Source organism: Molothrus aeneus, chromosome Z, assembly GCF_037042795.1.
Source record: "Molothrus aeneus isolate 106 chromosome Z, BPBGC_Maene_1.0, whole genome shotgun sequence".
In the NCBI taxonomy this organism is placed as follows: domain Eukaryota; kingdom Metazoa; phylum Chordata; class Aves; order Passeriformes; family Icteridae; genus Molothrus; species Molothrus aeneus.
Genome location: NC_089680.1, coordinates 46905687 through 46921981, shown reverse-complemented (window position 1 = coordinate 46921981; position 16295 = coordinate 46905687). Strand labels below are relative to the sequence as shown.

Sequence of the window (16295 nt, the reverse complement as noted above, 5' to 3'; positions counted from 1 at the left end):
ATCAGTGGACCAGCACCTTGTCCTATGGCACTGTCCTACCTTTGGCCTAATCTTAAAGAAAAGAGAAGGTGTTAGTGCTTTCTGGATGTGAATGCAAGTTTGAGACTAGCCATCTTCCATCTCTCTGAAGAAGAAAACACTCTTAATATTGGGGACCTGTTCAGTAACTAAAACTGCATGCCTCTGAAACTCTGTGTTCATCCTAACTTCACTGGTGGTGAGTCTGATCCAGCTGTCTTTTAAGTGGGGAAAAAGTCTATGCAGAACTCATCTTTCTCATAAAATTTCACAGAACAGTATCACAGAATAGTTTGGTCTGGAAGTGCTCTTAAGGATTATCTAGCCCAACACCCCACTCCCACACATCCCACACAATAAGCAGGGATTTTCTCAACTAGATCAGGTTGCTCAAAGCCCTCTTCAACCTGACCTTGAATGTTTCCAGAGATGAGGCATCTACCAGCTCTCTGGACAAGCTGTGCCAGTGTTTCACCACCCATATCATACCAAATTTCTTCCTTACCCCCAGTTCAAATCTACCCTCTTCTAGTTTAAAAGTATTACCTCTTGTCCTATTGCAGTGGGCCCTGCTATCTTTCTTATATGTCCCATTTAAGTATTAAAAAGTGGCACTAAGGGTCTCATTGGAGCCTTCACTTTCCAGGCTGAACAATCCCAAGTGTCTCAGCCTCTCATAGGAGAGGTGCTCCAGCCATGTGATATTTTTTGTGGCCCTTCTTTCAGACCCGTTCAAATGTATCCATTCTTTCCTGTGCTCAAGATCTCAGGGATGGATGCAGTGTTCCAGGCAGGGCCTCATGAGAGCAGAGCAAAAGTTAAGAATCACCTCCTTTCTCAGTTTTTTGTCCACTGACATTCCCAAGTGCTTCTCAGCAGTGCTGCTTTCTTTCTGTTCACACCTCAGCCCATATTCACTTGGCCATACTGTACAGACTGGAAAGAGAGTGGACTGCAGCATCCTAACTGGAGTGGATAGACCCTCTTCTGTGTATAGACATAGCTGGTAGGGTGTCTAGATTTTCTGATGGCTGTGGAGTTAGAAAAGCCTCTTGGCCAAACGGAGATAGCTGCTTTTGCTACTGTGGTACAACTTCTCTGTGCAGTTTTCTCCTTGAAATGCGAAGCCTTGGTGGGACTGAGCACACAGTGTAGGTGCCTTTGTCTCCAGCTGTTGGTGTTCTGGATTTTCCTGCTTAGCAGTATCTAAGAAACCTGCTCTGGGTAAAGTCAGGAGATGGGAAGATGGAGAGAGTTCTGTTTTGGCAAGTGGGGTTCCTTTAGTTCGTTTGTCAGTACTCGTTTTATGGTACCAGGAGGATGGAGAAGCAAGATGCAGTGTTGTAGGCTTCAGGGATGAGAGAGTGAGAAAGGCTTATGTAGCCCAGGTGTTTTGTGAGGCTAGTACAATACAAGCAAACCTACTATAACCAAATGATTGACATTTCAAGTATATCACCAAACTTATCTGACTGTTTTCTTAATAAGTAGCTTGTCTTATTTTCACTTGTCTTGTTACTTCATTTTCTACCAGCATATTTGAAATACAAATGAATAGGAATTCAGATGTGTTGCCTTGAAATTATAGAGGTCAGATGCTACAAAAGCATTTCTTTGCAGTATCTGTTCCTATAAAGAGAAGGTGGTCTCATGCAGATAATTCTGGGAATATAAAGTGCAAGGTAATTCACATAGTGTGGATGCAAACTGCATTTTTATCAAACAGGGTATATACTGGTATCTCCATTTAAAGCAGAAGCAAATATGACTGGTTAGTTGACAAGACCAGAGAATCCCAGAGAGAGAAAAGAGCTGTCAAATACAAGTGAACTATAAGGATACTCAGCAGGTCTCTGAAAAACCTTAACAAGGTTTTCATTTCTTTTGGATTTTCTGAAGAAGAGGATTTACAGTGTAGTGTCAAGCACACTGCAAGCAAAGCCTGAAGTTTCTCACCACAGTGAGAAAGGAACGGAAAGGAGAGTCTTTTTAATGCTCAACTTCTTAAAGATTTCAGAGATTTTTCCATTCCTCTCTCACCATAGTTTGAAATATTTTGGGAAGACCAAAGCTTCAATGACAGCTTTCCTGGTGACATTTAGCAAGCATTGCACAACAGAATTCTAAGCCTAAACTAGGCTGTGTTTTTGTCTGAGAGAGCACACCATTATTGCATACAGGTCTTTGCATGTTTCTGCTGAATTGGGAAATAAGCTGGTGAAGTCCATGTGCTGCATCCAGCATTCCTTTCAGTGAATAGTCACAGTATTCAGACTGGCCTGTGGTCACAGTTGTAAATGAAAAGCTAAATGCGTCTATGTTGGCAAGCTGCTACAATGGAAAAGTAGCTCAAAGCTGTGTAACAAATGTAAAAATTGAGTCCCACAAACTTCCAGTAAAATGAAAGTGTTGCTTTTAGGTTACTCCTGAAAATAGTGACTGCTCCACCAGCTTGAATGATCCTGTCTGGATAAGCAGTCTGGTGTTTTTGATATAATTTAAGAACACTGTGATAGAAAAAAATAAAAATATTTTTCTCCAATCTGTGACTAATTAGCCCGTGGGCATTTTCTGAAAGCTATTGTCTTTTAACTGTCAATGGATCTCTTCAGTGAACGCAAAGGCAGTCCTGATGAACAAAATAAGCCTTCTTGCACACCAAGGACAACTTCAGAAGGGAGTGATAAAACCCCTGAAGGAGAGAGGTGGATTAAACCTGTATTTTGGCTTCTGTTATGTCAGGCACATGCTATGGAAGAGCAGGCAGAGCAGAGGAAATAACCTCCTTAGTTTTGACCAAAATAAAACTTTGTTTTGAAAGAGTTAGATTGACTGAAGCTGAATTGTCTTGGTGCTGATATGCCCTTTAAGTCCCACTGATTCATTGTTTGGAAAGTAGAGACTGTTATTGTTGTCTTGCATAACAGCTTTGAAGCTTCGGTTTACTCCCTGGCTTCGCTAGATTTCTTGTTTGTTTTCCTCTGTCCATCTGCAGGCGGTTGTCCTTCCTCCTTCTGTCTTTTAAGCATGCTGCAGTAGCTGTGCCTCCTGCAGTGGCCATCTTTGCCTTGGTGTGCGTGGGGCACTTTTATTAACTAATTGGGGCAAGCTGATTCTTCCATGTTCAGCACTTCCGTACCCATCTTCCTTCCCCAAGCAGTCATCAACAGCTTCTTTGCATAAGCCAGTGCTGCAATTCCATGACTATGCATCCTGGCAGAACCAAAGTGGAAGTTGTGGCATCTCTGTGAATCATGGCAAACAAATTGGGAATTTTGAAAGCCCTTCCAGGTCCTGGAGTAAAGCGGTTTGGTTTGCAGACCCACCAGAAAGCAGAGAGCTGTACTGTGTTTCAGGGCAACCCTGGGGATATTGGCTGGACTGAACAAGTATTTACATCTCTTTCCTGAATAAGAGGGACAGTAAAAGAACATCTTGTTTTCTCATATTCTAGCAGTGATTGACAGTGCCCTTAAAAAAAGCTGTTTTTTCAGTTGGTGAGCACTATCTTGTTTTGTTTGTGGTTTTGTTTTTTCAGTGAGGGGAGGGGTGAGAATAACTACTTTAAAGGCTCTAGTGTACACAAATTCAAATACTTTCTCTTATTCTGGATGGTTGAATGCCTTATATAAGTTGGTGACTTATGGAACAAAGATTCGTAATAATTGTGTCTTTTTATGAGTAATATTTATATTGCTAGAAGTACTGATGGCTGTCTGTTCAAAGCACTAAGCTTTACAGAAAGCCTGGTAATGTTTTACCCTTAATTCATTATTTCATTTGATAAAAACAAGATGAATGCTACATGGTCGAATTTATAATCTGGTATATTGACTTGAAGTTAGAAATCTTTGACTTTGGTAAATTGTTATTTACCAAAGTAAATAGTATTTGCTTTAGCAAACTGAAAGTAGTTGTGCTGATTTACAGCATGTGAGAATCTGACCCTAGTTCTACAGACTGTATAGTCATATGTAGCTGTAGTGCACTCTTAGCAGTAATGCTCTCTTTACTGGAGCTACTGAAAATGAAAATTACTGGAAGTATTGAAAATAAATTCAATAGTCTTGCTGGAATGAATTACCCCTCTGGAGTAAATGGTAAGAGCCATTATTCTCTCTGTAGTACCTGTTGCATTTGAAACATAGCCATGCTTGCTGTGAAGGCACAAGGCTTGAAACTGCCCTGCACATCCTTCTGCTCTGAGGAAACTGCTCCCAAACGTCATTTGTTGCAGAGATTGCTGCTCTGTTGCACCAGGCGAGTGGTAAGGTAAAAGATGCCTATGCTGTCACCTTTCCAAGAGGTCCACTGAATCCATTTTCTGGGAAACAAAAACTAAATCCTACCCTTGGTGCTTGTCACCCTGGAGTTTGCAGTCATGACACTGTTGGCTCTTGGAACTACCTGCTATCAATGCAGGCTCTGGCCAAAGCCACCACAAGGTAATGTCCTTTTGCCACCTGTGGGGAGCTAGACTTCTCATGTACACCTTCTGGACTTCTTGTGTACCCTTTTGTGGCAATCAGAGCTTGGGTCAGTTGTGGCTTGCTGCAGTCTCATGACAGCTAAGTCTGGAAATATGTGGTGGGAAGTGTTAAGGGGCATAGATCTTTCTTTTCAGAGAATTATCATTCTTTGGTAGAAAACGTTGCTTCTTACAGCTGCTGGGACTTGTTCAGATGAAAAAAGAAGGATGTGAATAGAGATGAGTTTCATTAGATATGTGAAATACAATAAAGGGCTGAAGGTTGTCATATGGAAAAGGACTAGAGACATTCTTGGGATGTGGAAGTTTACTTGTGAGTACAGAGACACACTTCACTGTAGGAGTTAAGTTACACTTTAGATAGTAATGAGGACTTTGTCCATGTTTTTTCAACTTTTTTTCTTAAAAATAACCTTTTTAAGATGAGGTATTTAGATAATCTATAACACTTCTAGACACCTGTTGTTGAAAAAACCCAAATTGTTCAATATTTCACCTGGTAGAAACTTCATTTTATTTCATCCTGTAAAATTTTCATGTGCTTAGGAAGATATAAACAACATTCCCCTGGCCACCCAAATCTAGTGCCAGAGCCAGCTGGTAACCATAACCACAGCCTTTTCTTAGCCTTGCTTTTCTGAGCATCTTAGTAGAAGACACATATAAACAAAGATATTGTGTATGGAAGGTTCCCACTGGAACTGAAAGTTGGCATTCACAGTGTGTGAATAAAATAAAAACACACTGACTGTGTGCGTGGGTCTGGGTGTCAGATAAAAGCAATAGAGGAAAGCAAGGAACTCAGTCAAGGCTGCACATGGATTTGTGGCATTGTGGGGGATTGTGCTTCTCAGCTCTTCCATTAACAGTCCACAACCTCCTCTACAAAGGCCAGTGGTGAGATGAGCACTCACGCTGACACCAGCTGCTGAGGATTACAGAAGTATATTTCAGTCTCATTTTATTGCTTGGGGTGGTTGAATGTAAAGTGATGGTTCTGAAGGGGAGGAAAAGTTCTCTGACAAGCTGCTGAGTCTTTAGTCAGCTTTTACAGATAGGCAGGAAAGGGTCTTAGAGTTGTAATGGTGCATTCAGGGATATGTGTGCCCCTTGTGTAATTGTCAAAGAAAGGCAACTTGAATGCTAGACGTTGTTAGGAGAAGACTGGGGAGGAGTGGCAGAAAAGCCACCTCTGTGCCACAGCATGAAGTCAGCTTGCTGGTTCTCTCTGTGCAATGGCTGAGCTGCTGCTGAGTCTGTAGGTGTCTGATGCAGCATTAGATCTTGAACGTGACATTTTCCTTTCTCTACTTTATTTTAGTCCCCTTGTAATTCTTTCATGTAATCTATGTACATTTATAGGGCTTTTTGTAGAGGACTGTAGAGATTTTCCATTTATGTAATACTCTTACATATATCAGGCCATTTGTTCTAGTAAACTGTCCAAGACAGGGACTTCTTCCAAGTCTTACATTTAACAAGATGCCTCAGAGAATTACTGCACTTAATTTAGTTGTATTTATATCCACATTAATAAGCTGTGTATGTTCTTTAATGCATTGCACTTAAATTTTCCAGAAACGAAAAATTTATTGTAAAAAAAAAAAGAAAAAATTTATCCTCCCTGGAGAGCAATTTGATAATTCTACTTATTAAAATGTTTAGCAAATGCAAAGTTAGACTTCAGTGTTAAAGATAAAAGAAAAAAATAAGACCTAACATGTTAAAATACAAATATACAAATAAATTTCTGTTTAAGAAACACCAGAACTGAATTATGGTGAGTATTTTCCCAAAGAGGAAACAAAAGTAATTTTTAACACCACCTAGACTTTTCCTCAGGACTGAGTGGTCTCTTCAAAAGGGAGAGAAGTTTATGTGTTATAATTGATATTTCATGAGCAATTCTCACCCAGAATTCTCACCATTTGCACAGGACACCAATATATAGATAGAGTCCCTACAGGGCATAATTCACTGTTCTTCCTAGTTTTGGATTCTGGTTTGAAGTCTGTCTTGAGAACAGAGAGAAAAATGCTTATGTGGAAAAAGTGTGACATATTGGAGGGTATAAATAGCCATCCTTTTTCTAAGAAGTGTTACACAGTTCATGAGTTACTGTGATTCCCAGCTTTTATGTCCTGCCTTGCTGGAGAGAGATGTTTTCTGTTTCTTTTCAAGTGTGCTTTGGAAAGGTGCTGGCTGTACCTTCCATGAGTTGCCATATGTACACATGGCCTTTATTAAAACACCAAGTCAAACAGAATGTGGTAGGAAACGTGACCCAGGAAATGATTGCTTATGGGCAGAGCCTGCTGTAAAGCCAGATCTTGTGCTCCATGTGGACAGGCAGCAGCATTGTGATGCCCAATGTCCAGATGGCTTCTTGCTGAGCATTGGCAAAACCTAATTTTTCACAAGAAGGAAGTAATTTTTAATTGAATAGCAGAAGGCCTCAAGGTAAACTTATCAAATATGGTTGGTGCAGTATGCCTGACCAGATGCTTGGAGAGACCTCTATAAAGCCCCCTAAACCTTTAAGTAAATGTTTTGTACTGTGTCTGAAAGCTGCAATTGAATGGCTTTCTTTTGACTTAGACATCCCATAAATGTGTCTGCTTGTAGCTAGCTCATCACCAAGTTTGTATGGATCAAGAAATCTTCATCCTTTCAAAGATTCACCTGTCCTCTTCCTTTAAATGCTTTTCCTCAGAATTCTGCATTTCATCTACTGAAACTTCACACCCAGTGTCTTCTGGCTTGTTTTTCCTAATGAAAGGTCACCCCTTAAAACCCACAAAACCTCTCCTAGCTGTCAGAACTTAAGACCTAATTAAGCCTCTCTGGGACTATTGATACGAATGTAGGATTCTGCCACCTCCCCTCCCCACCCCCTAATATTGTTAATGCTTCTGTTTGCTGCCATTTTGGGTTTTCTTCTTTCTGTGTGGAATGTGCAAAATATAAACAAATTGGTGACTTGTAGGAGTAATTTCACCCCCTGAGGAATGTGACAAGCAGAGGAGGAGTTGTTGAGTAGCTCCTGAAAAACATGTGAAAATCTTTCACTGAGAATGTTACCTTCTATGTTTGGGCACTGTTTATCTCCTGCTGTTTGTCTCCTGATATTTCTTAATTTGATTATTTGCAAATGCTTCAATTTTCTGGCTGACATTTTAGGAAGCTAATTCTTTTCTGTGTTGTCTTCTTCTGTATGCATTCAAACAATTAAAACCTTTATGCACCTTCCTATTTTGCTCCTTGTCTGAAACATTCCTTCACTGTTTGGTTTTACTGATTCTCTGAAGTTGCTGACTTAGTATGCTTTTCTGTGTCATGAGATATTTCCTTATCTGAGCCATATGTTACTGTCTTTATACAGGACCATGTTTTGCTGGATTTGTCAGTGCAAAGATAAAATTGTGGTACTGATTGGCTTGGGGTGTGGTATGTGTACTGACTTGGGTTGTCTAAGTAAGTAGAGAACACCTCTCAAAGTCCATGGGAGGAACATCTTTTCCATGAGCTGGTTGTCTGAATTCCCTAGGGTATTTGGGTAGGGCTCAATTGACTTGTGCATTGAGTTTGTGTGCACTTAAATCTAATAGCCACTTAGAGAGGGTAGTCTTGCAGACTTCAGTTGCCTGCTGCATCTTGCAGATCAGAAAATTCCTGTGATCAATCTGCACCACCATGCTCTCTGCTTTCCTTTCTAGCCAACCTGCTTCTGAACTAGAAAAATGAGGTAAAACTGTGTCATTACTCTGAATTTCATTAGTCACTGCTGATTCCTCTTTGACTAGCTTTCACCTTTTTATTAAATTCTTGACACTTGCTTGTTTATATTTGAAGCTTCATACTCTGCTTTTCATGGGTCAGAGCCATGAGAGCCTTTGTCACAACACTTCTGCCTTCAGAGGGCATTTCCCCTCACCTAACCAGGTCAGATAAACTTTGGGCACCACTCTGAGACAGTGACAAGATTACCTAAACAAGTGGCTGAGGCAGATGTCTTCAGAGTATGAGTGACAAATTTCAGACTATAGGTGGGCATGGGCAGGTGGCCTTTGACCCTTTTGTCCTGTAGCTTCTACAGACCTGCTCTCACCACAAGCAGGTGACCTTCCTAAGAGCATCAGTAGAAATACTGCTGACACCTAAGGAAGGAGCAAGTTTAATTATGTTATCGTTATATTACCTCTATGTCCATGTTGAGAAAACACATACCAGCAATGTGGATTCACCAGTTCTCTATATAGACTCATACTTGTTTTCTGGAGCAGGAGATACATCTCTCCTCTGCCTGGATGATGACTTTGGTTTCCTCTGCACTGGTAGGCTGTGTGCTCCTCCCCACCATAGAGATCACCTCCAAATCTGTTAAGCAACTGCATTTGCAGCTGCAAGAATCCGCTTCATCATCCTTTCTTTGACTGTTTCTTTCCCTGATCTGCCTTATTTTGTTGGAAACAGCCATAAACCTTAGAGATGCACGTAACACTTCATAGCACCCAGCAGAAGATTTGGTTCTGTTCCTTCCCACTTTATTTCATCAGTGCAGTAACCATTCTGGGTTCAACCATGAATGATGAATAACACGTTTGAACACAGTAGTGACTTGCAGTGCTTCTTTTTCTGACTTGTAGATTAATGAAAAAAAAAGTGCTTACTGCTCATATTAAGATGGGTGCCAAAAGGAAAGGTGTCATCCTTTTTGTGCTACTAGAAGGAAAATTTAATTAGTGTGGGCTAGCAATAAGCTGTTTAGAGAAGTGGACCTGGATTTTAATGCTTCAGTTGGCCTGGAAGGAGAAGTGTGCAATTAAAAGTCAATGAGCTGGAGAAAGGGGAGGAAAGGAAATGGACTGCTTTTGGTGGCACTAGCGCATACAGCTAGTGGCAACAGTGGACTGCAAATGGGAAATTTGAAGCACTTGGGGTGTTGTCAGATACTTGGGAAAGCAACAGTTGCTGCTGGCAAGTGGTCTTCTCCCCTGGCACTGGGAGAGGTCTGAGCTTCCACTGAAGAGGTTGGGAGCCGAGCGCATGCACAAGGCTTCACGCTTGAACTGGTGGAGATTAATTCTGAAAGAAAGAGGACTGTAAATCCATAGCTGCATGGCTTATTAGTTTCTAATTAATCAGAGGTGGTGAGAATGAAATGAAGAATTCCTTATTTTCTTCACATAGCTTAATGTAATGCAAATTCATGGTAAGAAGCTGTGAAAAATATCCCCTCCATGAGAAATGATCTTTTAAAACATTGTCATGCTTGAAAGCATGCTTTGTGGAGCTTGGATGAAATTATAAACCTGTAATAAAAGAAATTAGTTAGTTACTCTTGACTTTCAAAGCCCCTATAATTGGCAACCTTCATCAACTATTATCAGTTTGTAACAATACTTTGTTTTCTCACATTTATGTCACATGCACTAGCTTGTAGAATAATTTACTTGCAAACATGTCCTTTTGCTTTGGCTACATCAAAGAGCTGTTTTGAACTGTTTAAAACTTTTTTTTAAATTTAAGAACTCATTTTGATGCTCATGGAGAGAGAGAGTGTGGGAGGACATGACTTGTGTTAGGCTTGTACTGTTCTGGGATAAGCTGTCCTTCCTTTTCCATTGCCAGCATCTTAGTAGCAAAACAACTTGGAGTGCATGCACTGCTCAGGGTGTGACAGTTGTGTACGTTCTCAAACTTAGGGGATAGCAAATGTGTTTAAAAAGATGTGTTCCTAATTGTATTTGACTCCATTTTTGGTTTTGTTTTTGTGTTTCTTAAAGCCCCTTGCTTCTGAAGAGTTGCTCATGGTTCTTATTTTATTTCCACAGTTTGCAACTTCATGTCTCACGAAAAGTGCCTCAAGAATGTCAAGATACCATGCTCATGTATTGCTCCCAGCCTTGTAAGGGTGAGTAAAGAAACTGGCTTGTCTCCTTCTTGGGGTAATACCACACATTTATCAGTAATGAACATGGTGCTGTATTAGCAGTGGGTTGTTTTCATATCATAATGCAAAAATTGTATTAGTCATCACTGAAGCTTTTATAGCTGCTCACAGGCAAAGCTACACTTCCTTTGAGAAGTCTGCTATGAGCAACTGTAGATACTCTGCCTTTGAAGATCAGTTATTTGCATTCTTTAAATGTTACTAGATGTTCTTACTGTGTGTCATTACCTGGAAGTTTCGCAATAAAGTACTTGCTTTCAGATGGCTTGTGACCTTCTCCCACAAGACCTTATGTGTAAGAGATTGAATCAAAGGGTGTGGAACATGAATCAATCTTACAGAATATAATAGGATGCGACTAAGGTACTAAGAAGCTAAACTGAAGAGAAAACGAAGTGTGTTATCCACTTGGGAAAGGATGACAGAAGAGGAACGGAAGGGGAGAGGGACATGAGAAATTTACTAGAGAAGTAGTAAAACACTACAAATACCTTAAGGTATTACCTTACCTTTGTATTTGTAGTGTTTTACTACTTCTCTAGTAATACCACAGCCAGAAGTTGAATGAGACATGGCTGTAAAATCAGTCATGTTCATTACAGACCTTGCTGACCCAAAGCACGTTTTTGGGAATCCATTATGTAGACCTGTGAAGGGAGCTGATTCCTTTCTTTGTGTCATAAAACATTTTACCAGCTCCTTTTTGTTGTGGAAGCCTGTGTAGGGGATGAGATGTGGAAGTTTGAAAACAATATGCAATTTGAGTTAGAGGGATTGGATGAAGAGAAATTATCCATTTGTTTTTCTTGAATATGCTTTGTCTAGGTGATAAAGCTGCTAGGCTGTGCCAACGCAAAGCTTTGCTTTTTCTCTTCTTTTACTTTTCCTCTTTCCTTACATACCTTTCATCTTGAGAGGTGTCAGAAAGGTGTCTGATACATAAAAATTTGCCAGTGAAACAGTAAGAAATACTGCTGTCTTAGAACCCATGGTAAAGGGACATGTAGGTAATGAGAAGTGCTTTTACTAAGAATTAGCATTGTCTCCTGTTTCAGTATGTTGACAATCAGTCAATGTAGCAAAAAGAATAGTGAATCAGATGATATAGGTATATACAAGGGTCTTTGGGAGGATGGCAAAAATCCAACTGGAAAATAGTAATTTAATTCAGAGTGTGGGCATTGTAAACATTTATGACTGTTTCTTTTGTGGATTTGCTCTAAATTTAATTCATTGTTCAAAATAGTATTTGTTCCTTTGCTTTTATATGGTTAAAGTCCTCAATTTAAACTTAATGTTCCCATTTGCATCAGTTGTAGACGTCAGTGTAATTTTTTTCTCTCTTGTCAGTCCTTGTAATCTATCTGCCCCAAAATGTTTATCTTGTGATTTATCTGTAAACAATAAACACAAATTGTACTGCACAGCGAGGATAGTTATTTGGTGCTGTTGTCAGTCTTTAAAACTGTTTGCAGTTCAGCATTGTTGTGTTTAGCTCTAAGAGTCTTCTGTGTTTTATGTCTTGAGCTGTAATGATTTTATTTTGAAAACTCTGGATTGTACTGTTCGTTCTGGACAGTCATGTCCTCCTTGACGTGGTCATCCAAGTTGCATTAATCCTGATCAGCTGTACAAGTGAAGGCTGCCATATGGGAGACGTTTTGCATGCAGGCTCTGTCAAAGCAAATACCAGACTTGGCATTTGCGTAAAAAATATAACGGAGCGAAAAACAAATGACAGCCATTTATACAATTTGTGGGAAGTTTATTTTCTTAATCTCTCCTTTCAGATTATTTATTTATTAAAAGGTCTGACGTAGGAGGGAACACTGGTGGGATTTTTTTCTGGTAGTTCTTTCAGCTATGTCAATATTCACTGTATTAGAGAAATGAGACTTTTTTTTTTTACTTGACTGGATTTCATCTAGAGAAGATGGCAATTGTTAAAGCTCATCAGAATGTGTGTCATTTGATACTAAGTCACCCATCAGAGAATAATTTTTCAGTAGATGTTTGGTGGAAACTTTTATTCTTGACAGTAGGGTTTCCTTCCCAGGGTCAAGTAAAGGCCCACAGCGTCACAAGCATGCCACAACTGCATCCAGTCTCAGATCATTCTTAAGGCTGACCTATGAATTTTTTTCTCAATTGTAAATCATTATCATCTGCATTTAGTATTCCAGAGTGGATACAGATCATGATGTTTCTAAACAAGCCTTTGTGGATCAGTCTTCTGAAAAGTTTGCAGGGCATATGATTTGTTCCAATGGTAAGGTCTCAGCAACTGTTTAAAATTCAAACTCTCTTTTTCCTACATTCCCATAAGTATTTACCTACTTTACAGTACACATGTTAAAAAACAAAGGGGAGAAAGGGAGGACAAAAAAAAATCCATACCCAAACACCAACACAAAACAAAATAACAGTAAAAACAAAAGGGTTTTGGGGGTGAAATGTGAAGTTTTGTCTTCCCTTGTTAGGTTGGAATTGAAGCTGTATTACAGCTTCTTAGAAGTGTAATACTTAGTGTTACACTTAGTGCTTCTTAGTGTTCTTGGAAAACTAAATTGAAATGAGACCACATGAAGAATGGTTTAGTGATGTTCAGCATTTGCTATGCTTATTTTCCCTTGTTGGTGTGTTGTTGCATTGCTCTAATGGGTTCTAAACATTTCCATTTTAAGAAGGTTTTGAAGTCTGCTCATGAGACTTTGTTGTGTGCTGTTATTCTTAAAGCCAGGTTGTCTAGAATGGAAAAATGCTAGTCTAGGTTATCAGATTCTGAATCTTTGTGTGCTAAAAATAAAACTTTCCTTTGTAAGGAAAGTTTCTGCATTAATGGGCTGGGGTAAGGAATGGGAAGGCTGTGGTGCTTGCAGGGGTCTCTACTCTTGTAATTGTCTGCTGACCTGAGTTTCTCCCTCTGGATGCTGGGTTCAGCTGTGTGCAGCGTGGTTATTTGGGTCAGTAACAATGGTCTGAAAGTCGAAGATCTTTCTGAGGGGCCCATAGCAATGGGGTGAGGGGTAATAGTTTTAAACTAAAAGGGGATGCATTCTGACTTTCTGACTAGACTTACAGAAAACATTTTTACAATAATGGTGGTGAAATACTGTCACATGTTGCTCCGAGAGGTGGTAGGTGCCCCATTCCTGGATGCCTTCAGGACCAGGTTGGACAGGGCTCTGAGCAACCTGATCTAGTCAAAGGTGTCCCTGCTACTGCATGGAAATTTGGACTAGTGACCTTTAAAGGTTCCCTTCCAACCCAAGCCGTTCTGTGACTGTGGTTTTACCTGGGCCCTTGCTGGGTAGCCCCTTTCCATCAAGAAAGTCTCTCTCCAGCACTTGACCCATGCCTGTGTTGTTTCAGTGAGGCAGCTGCTTGGAGACAGTTACATGGCATAATTTAGAATCCAAATGAGGGTTAAAACTGCTTGCTGGTAATCTTGTCACTGCACCAAGGTTTTCTCCCCTTTCTCCCTGAAGTGGAAACTCAGAGCTTAAGGGACAGAAGGGCTAGCTCCTCCTTGTTTGTAACCTCAGGAGAGTTTATTATGCTCTCTTGAAACTTGATCGGAACTCCCAGATGAGCTCTGCAGCTGTATCAGTGACTCTTCAGTTTCAGAAGCATTATGGGATGGCACTGTGTTTGTTTTAGTTCTTAATCTTTGTCTTGATAAGAGGACATGGACATTGATTTCCTCTGTAAAAGTAAAAGCAAGGAGTGAGTGACTTTTGCATGTTATTTTTTCTTTTTACACTACTAGGCCAAAAAGACTAGGCCAAGCAACTCTTAATTGCAGTGGAAAGCTTTTACATGAGTATTACTTTCAAGCAGAAGTATCGTATCATTCTGGTTTGAACTAGCATGGGATGCATTATCCATTGCAAAGGGTCCTTGAGACCTTGGAATGTCTAAGGCCAAATATCCTGTCATAGAGATCTGCAAGATGAAGAAAAATAATCCTGGATATAGTGAGATAGCATATAGATGTATGCATCATTCCCTTGCATTAGCCCCAATTAAAATTTTGATAATTAAGTATTTGATTTTGTCTCTCTTGTCCTGTTATGTGTTGAGCCACCATTTAACTCTGTATTCTTACTTCATTTCAGAGCTGCCATATGGAATGCATACTTACATTGCCTTTAAACCCCAGTCAATAAATTAAGTACTCAGAGCAAGAACATCAGTTTGAGCATAAGCAAAGAGTAGTTGATAGGCATTGTCCCTAAAATGCCAAAGCAATAGAGGACATTCCAGAGCACACAGTGTATTCAAGTTGCAGAAATATTTTGCTACTAAATAAGAGGTTTCAAACGAATCAAAGTGCTATTTTTGATTACTGAGTAATAAGGAAGTAATTGAAAATATGTCAATAAGGGCAAAAGTTGAATCACAAAGTTGTTGGCTTCTCTCAGAGAGGGTATGGTCTAGGCCTGGACAGAACAGTCATGGGGTGGAGTGAGGCGTGTTCACCATATCTACCTCCCTAGAGCAAAGGTTTACAGTGTTGGAGTGAACCTTAGAAACTTTAGATAAGGAAGTGCTTCTACACTTAAATATCCGTACATGTTTTTGTTTCAGAAAGACCATTTTAATTTTTATCAGGAAATTTTTTTTGGCCTTATGTTGGGAGCAGTCTTTGAGAATGACTCTTGTGTGACTGCCCTTGTGAGTGTCTGATCAAAATGGTTGCTTCCAAGCTGCTTGTGCTTTTCCTTAAAATGCAACAGTGTTTTTGAGCTGCAAGCTAGTGATTGTAAGTTAAATTCCTTTTACTCAACACTTGGAGGCTGTTGTTGAGAGTTTTAGAATCCTTCTTTCTGTTTACCCTTTCCTTCTTGGAAGCTGTTCAGCCCCACACTACCTTAGGTCCTGCCACCCTGGTTTCTTAATCTCTCTGGTATTTTTTATAAAGTCATGCCAAGTGAAAGTCACCCTGATGTGATGGGGGAGATGCATGGGCAAAAAAATATCTAGACATAGGCCTAGGAAAAGTTTTTAGTAGGTAGTTCCTTTTTAAGACTGCCCAAGACAGCAGCTGCCACCCTGGCATTTGATATATCTGTATTTCTCTCATTGCCCTTTGCACCTGGAAGTCCTTGCCTCATGATTTCAGATGAAGATTTCTTCTGCCTGAACTGGTAGAAAAGAAGCTGCTGCTGGGTGTAAAACAGGCCTTCCTGGAGCTGTATTTTCTCCCCTGCTGCTGAGGCATGCTGGAGGCTGCAGACCAGTAAGACAGCCTGGCCTGACTATACACAAATGAGAGGGTCTGGAGGGTAGCTGGGCCACTCTGTACAAAGTGACTCCACCTTAGTGGAAGGGTACTTGAATTCATGATATACTGTTGGTCACATGCTTGATATCCTGTGACATTTCAGGATGAGGAGCAGTTTTAAAAGGCACTATCAAAAGAAAGCAATTCTATCCTTTCTTTGTTCTATCCTTTCTATCTTCCAAAGTGTGGATTTTAAAAGCAGTTTGTTGCTGGTTTGGTTTTTTTGTTTTTTTTTTGTTAATGCAGAACTGCTGTGCACATGCACAGATTGCACTGAAGGAGTTAGAATCTTAGGTTTCTATAGGATCAAATTCTATTACAGGCTGATAGGAACATTTACAGATATTTATTACATTCTCTAATGCTTTGCATTCCTTGACAGATGGCAGGAAATACAACAGGAACTAGGAGTTTCTTGCCTCTTGAATGCAGAGTCATTCTGTAGATCATACTGGAGTGTTACCATTGTACTTTCTGTTGATATGCTTCTGATCAATATTGTAAGGGCACTTAGATGTCATTTAATGGTATTACTAGAAGAAATTTTC

General features: G+C 40.0%; 1 protein-coding gene across 1 annotated transcript in view; it reads left to right on the top strand.

Moving 5' to 3' along the window:
- Positions 1-16295, top strand: part of DGKQ (diacylglycerol kinase theta) — an 81387-nt gene that overhangs the window by 12460 nt on the left and 52632 nt on the right. The window contains exon 2 of the mRNA XM_066569747.1: positions 10342-10421. Within this exon, the coding sequence (XP_066425844.1) occupies positions 10342-10421 (80 nt within the window). The remainder of the gene's footprint in view (positions 1-10341; positions 10422-16295) is intronic.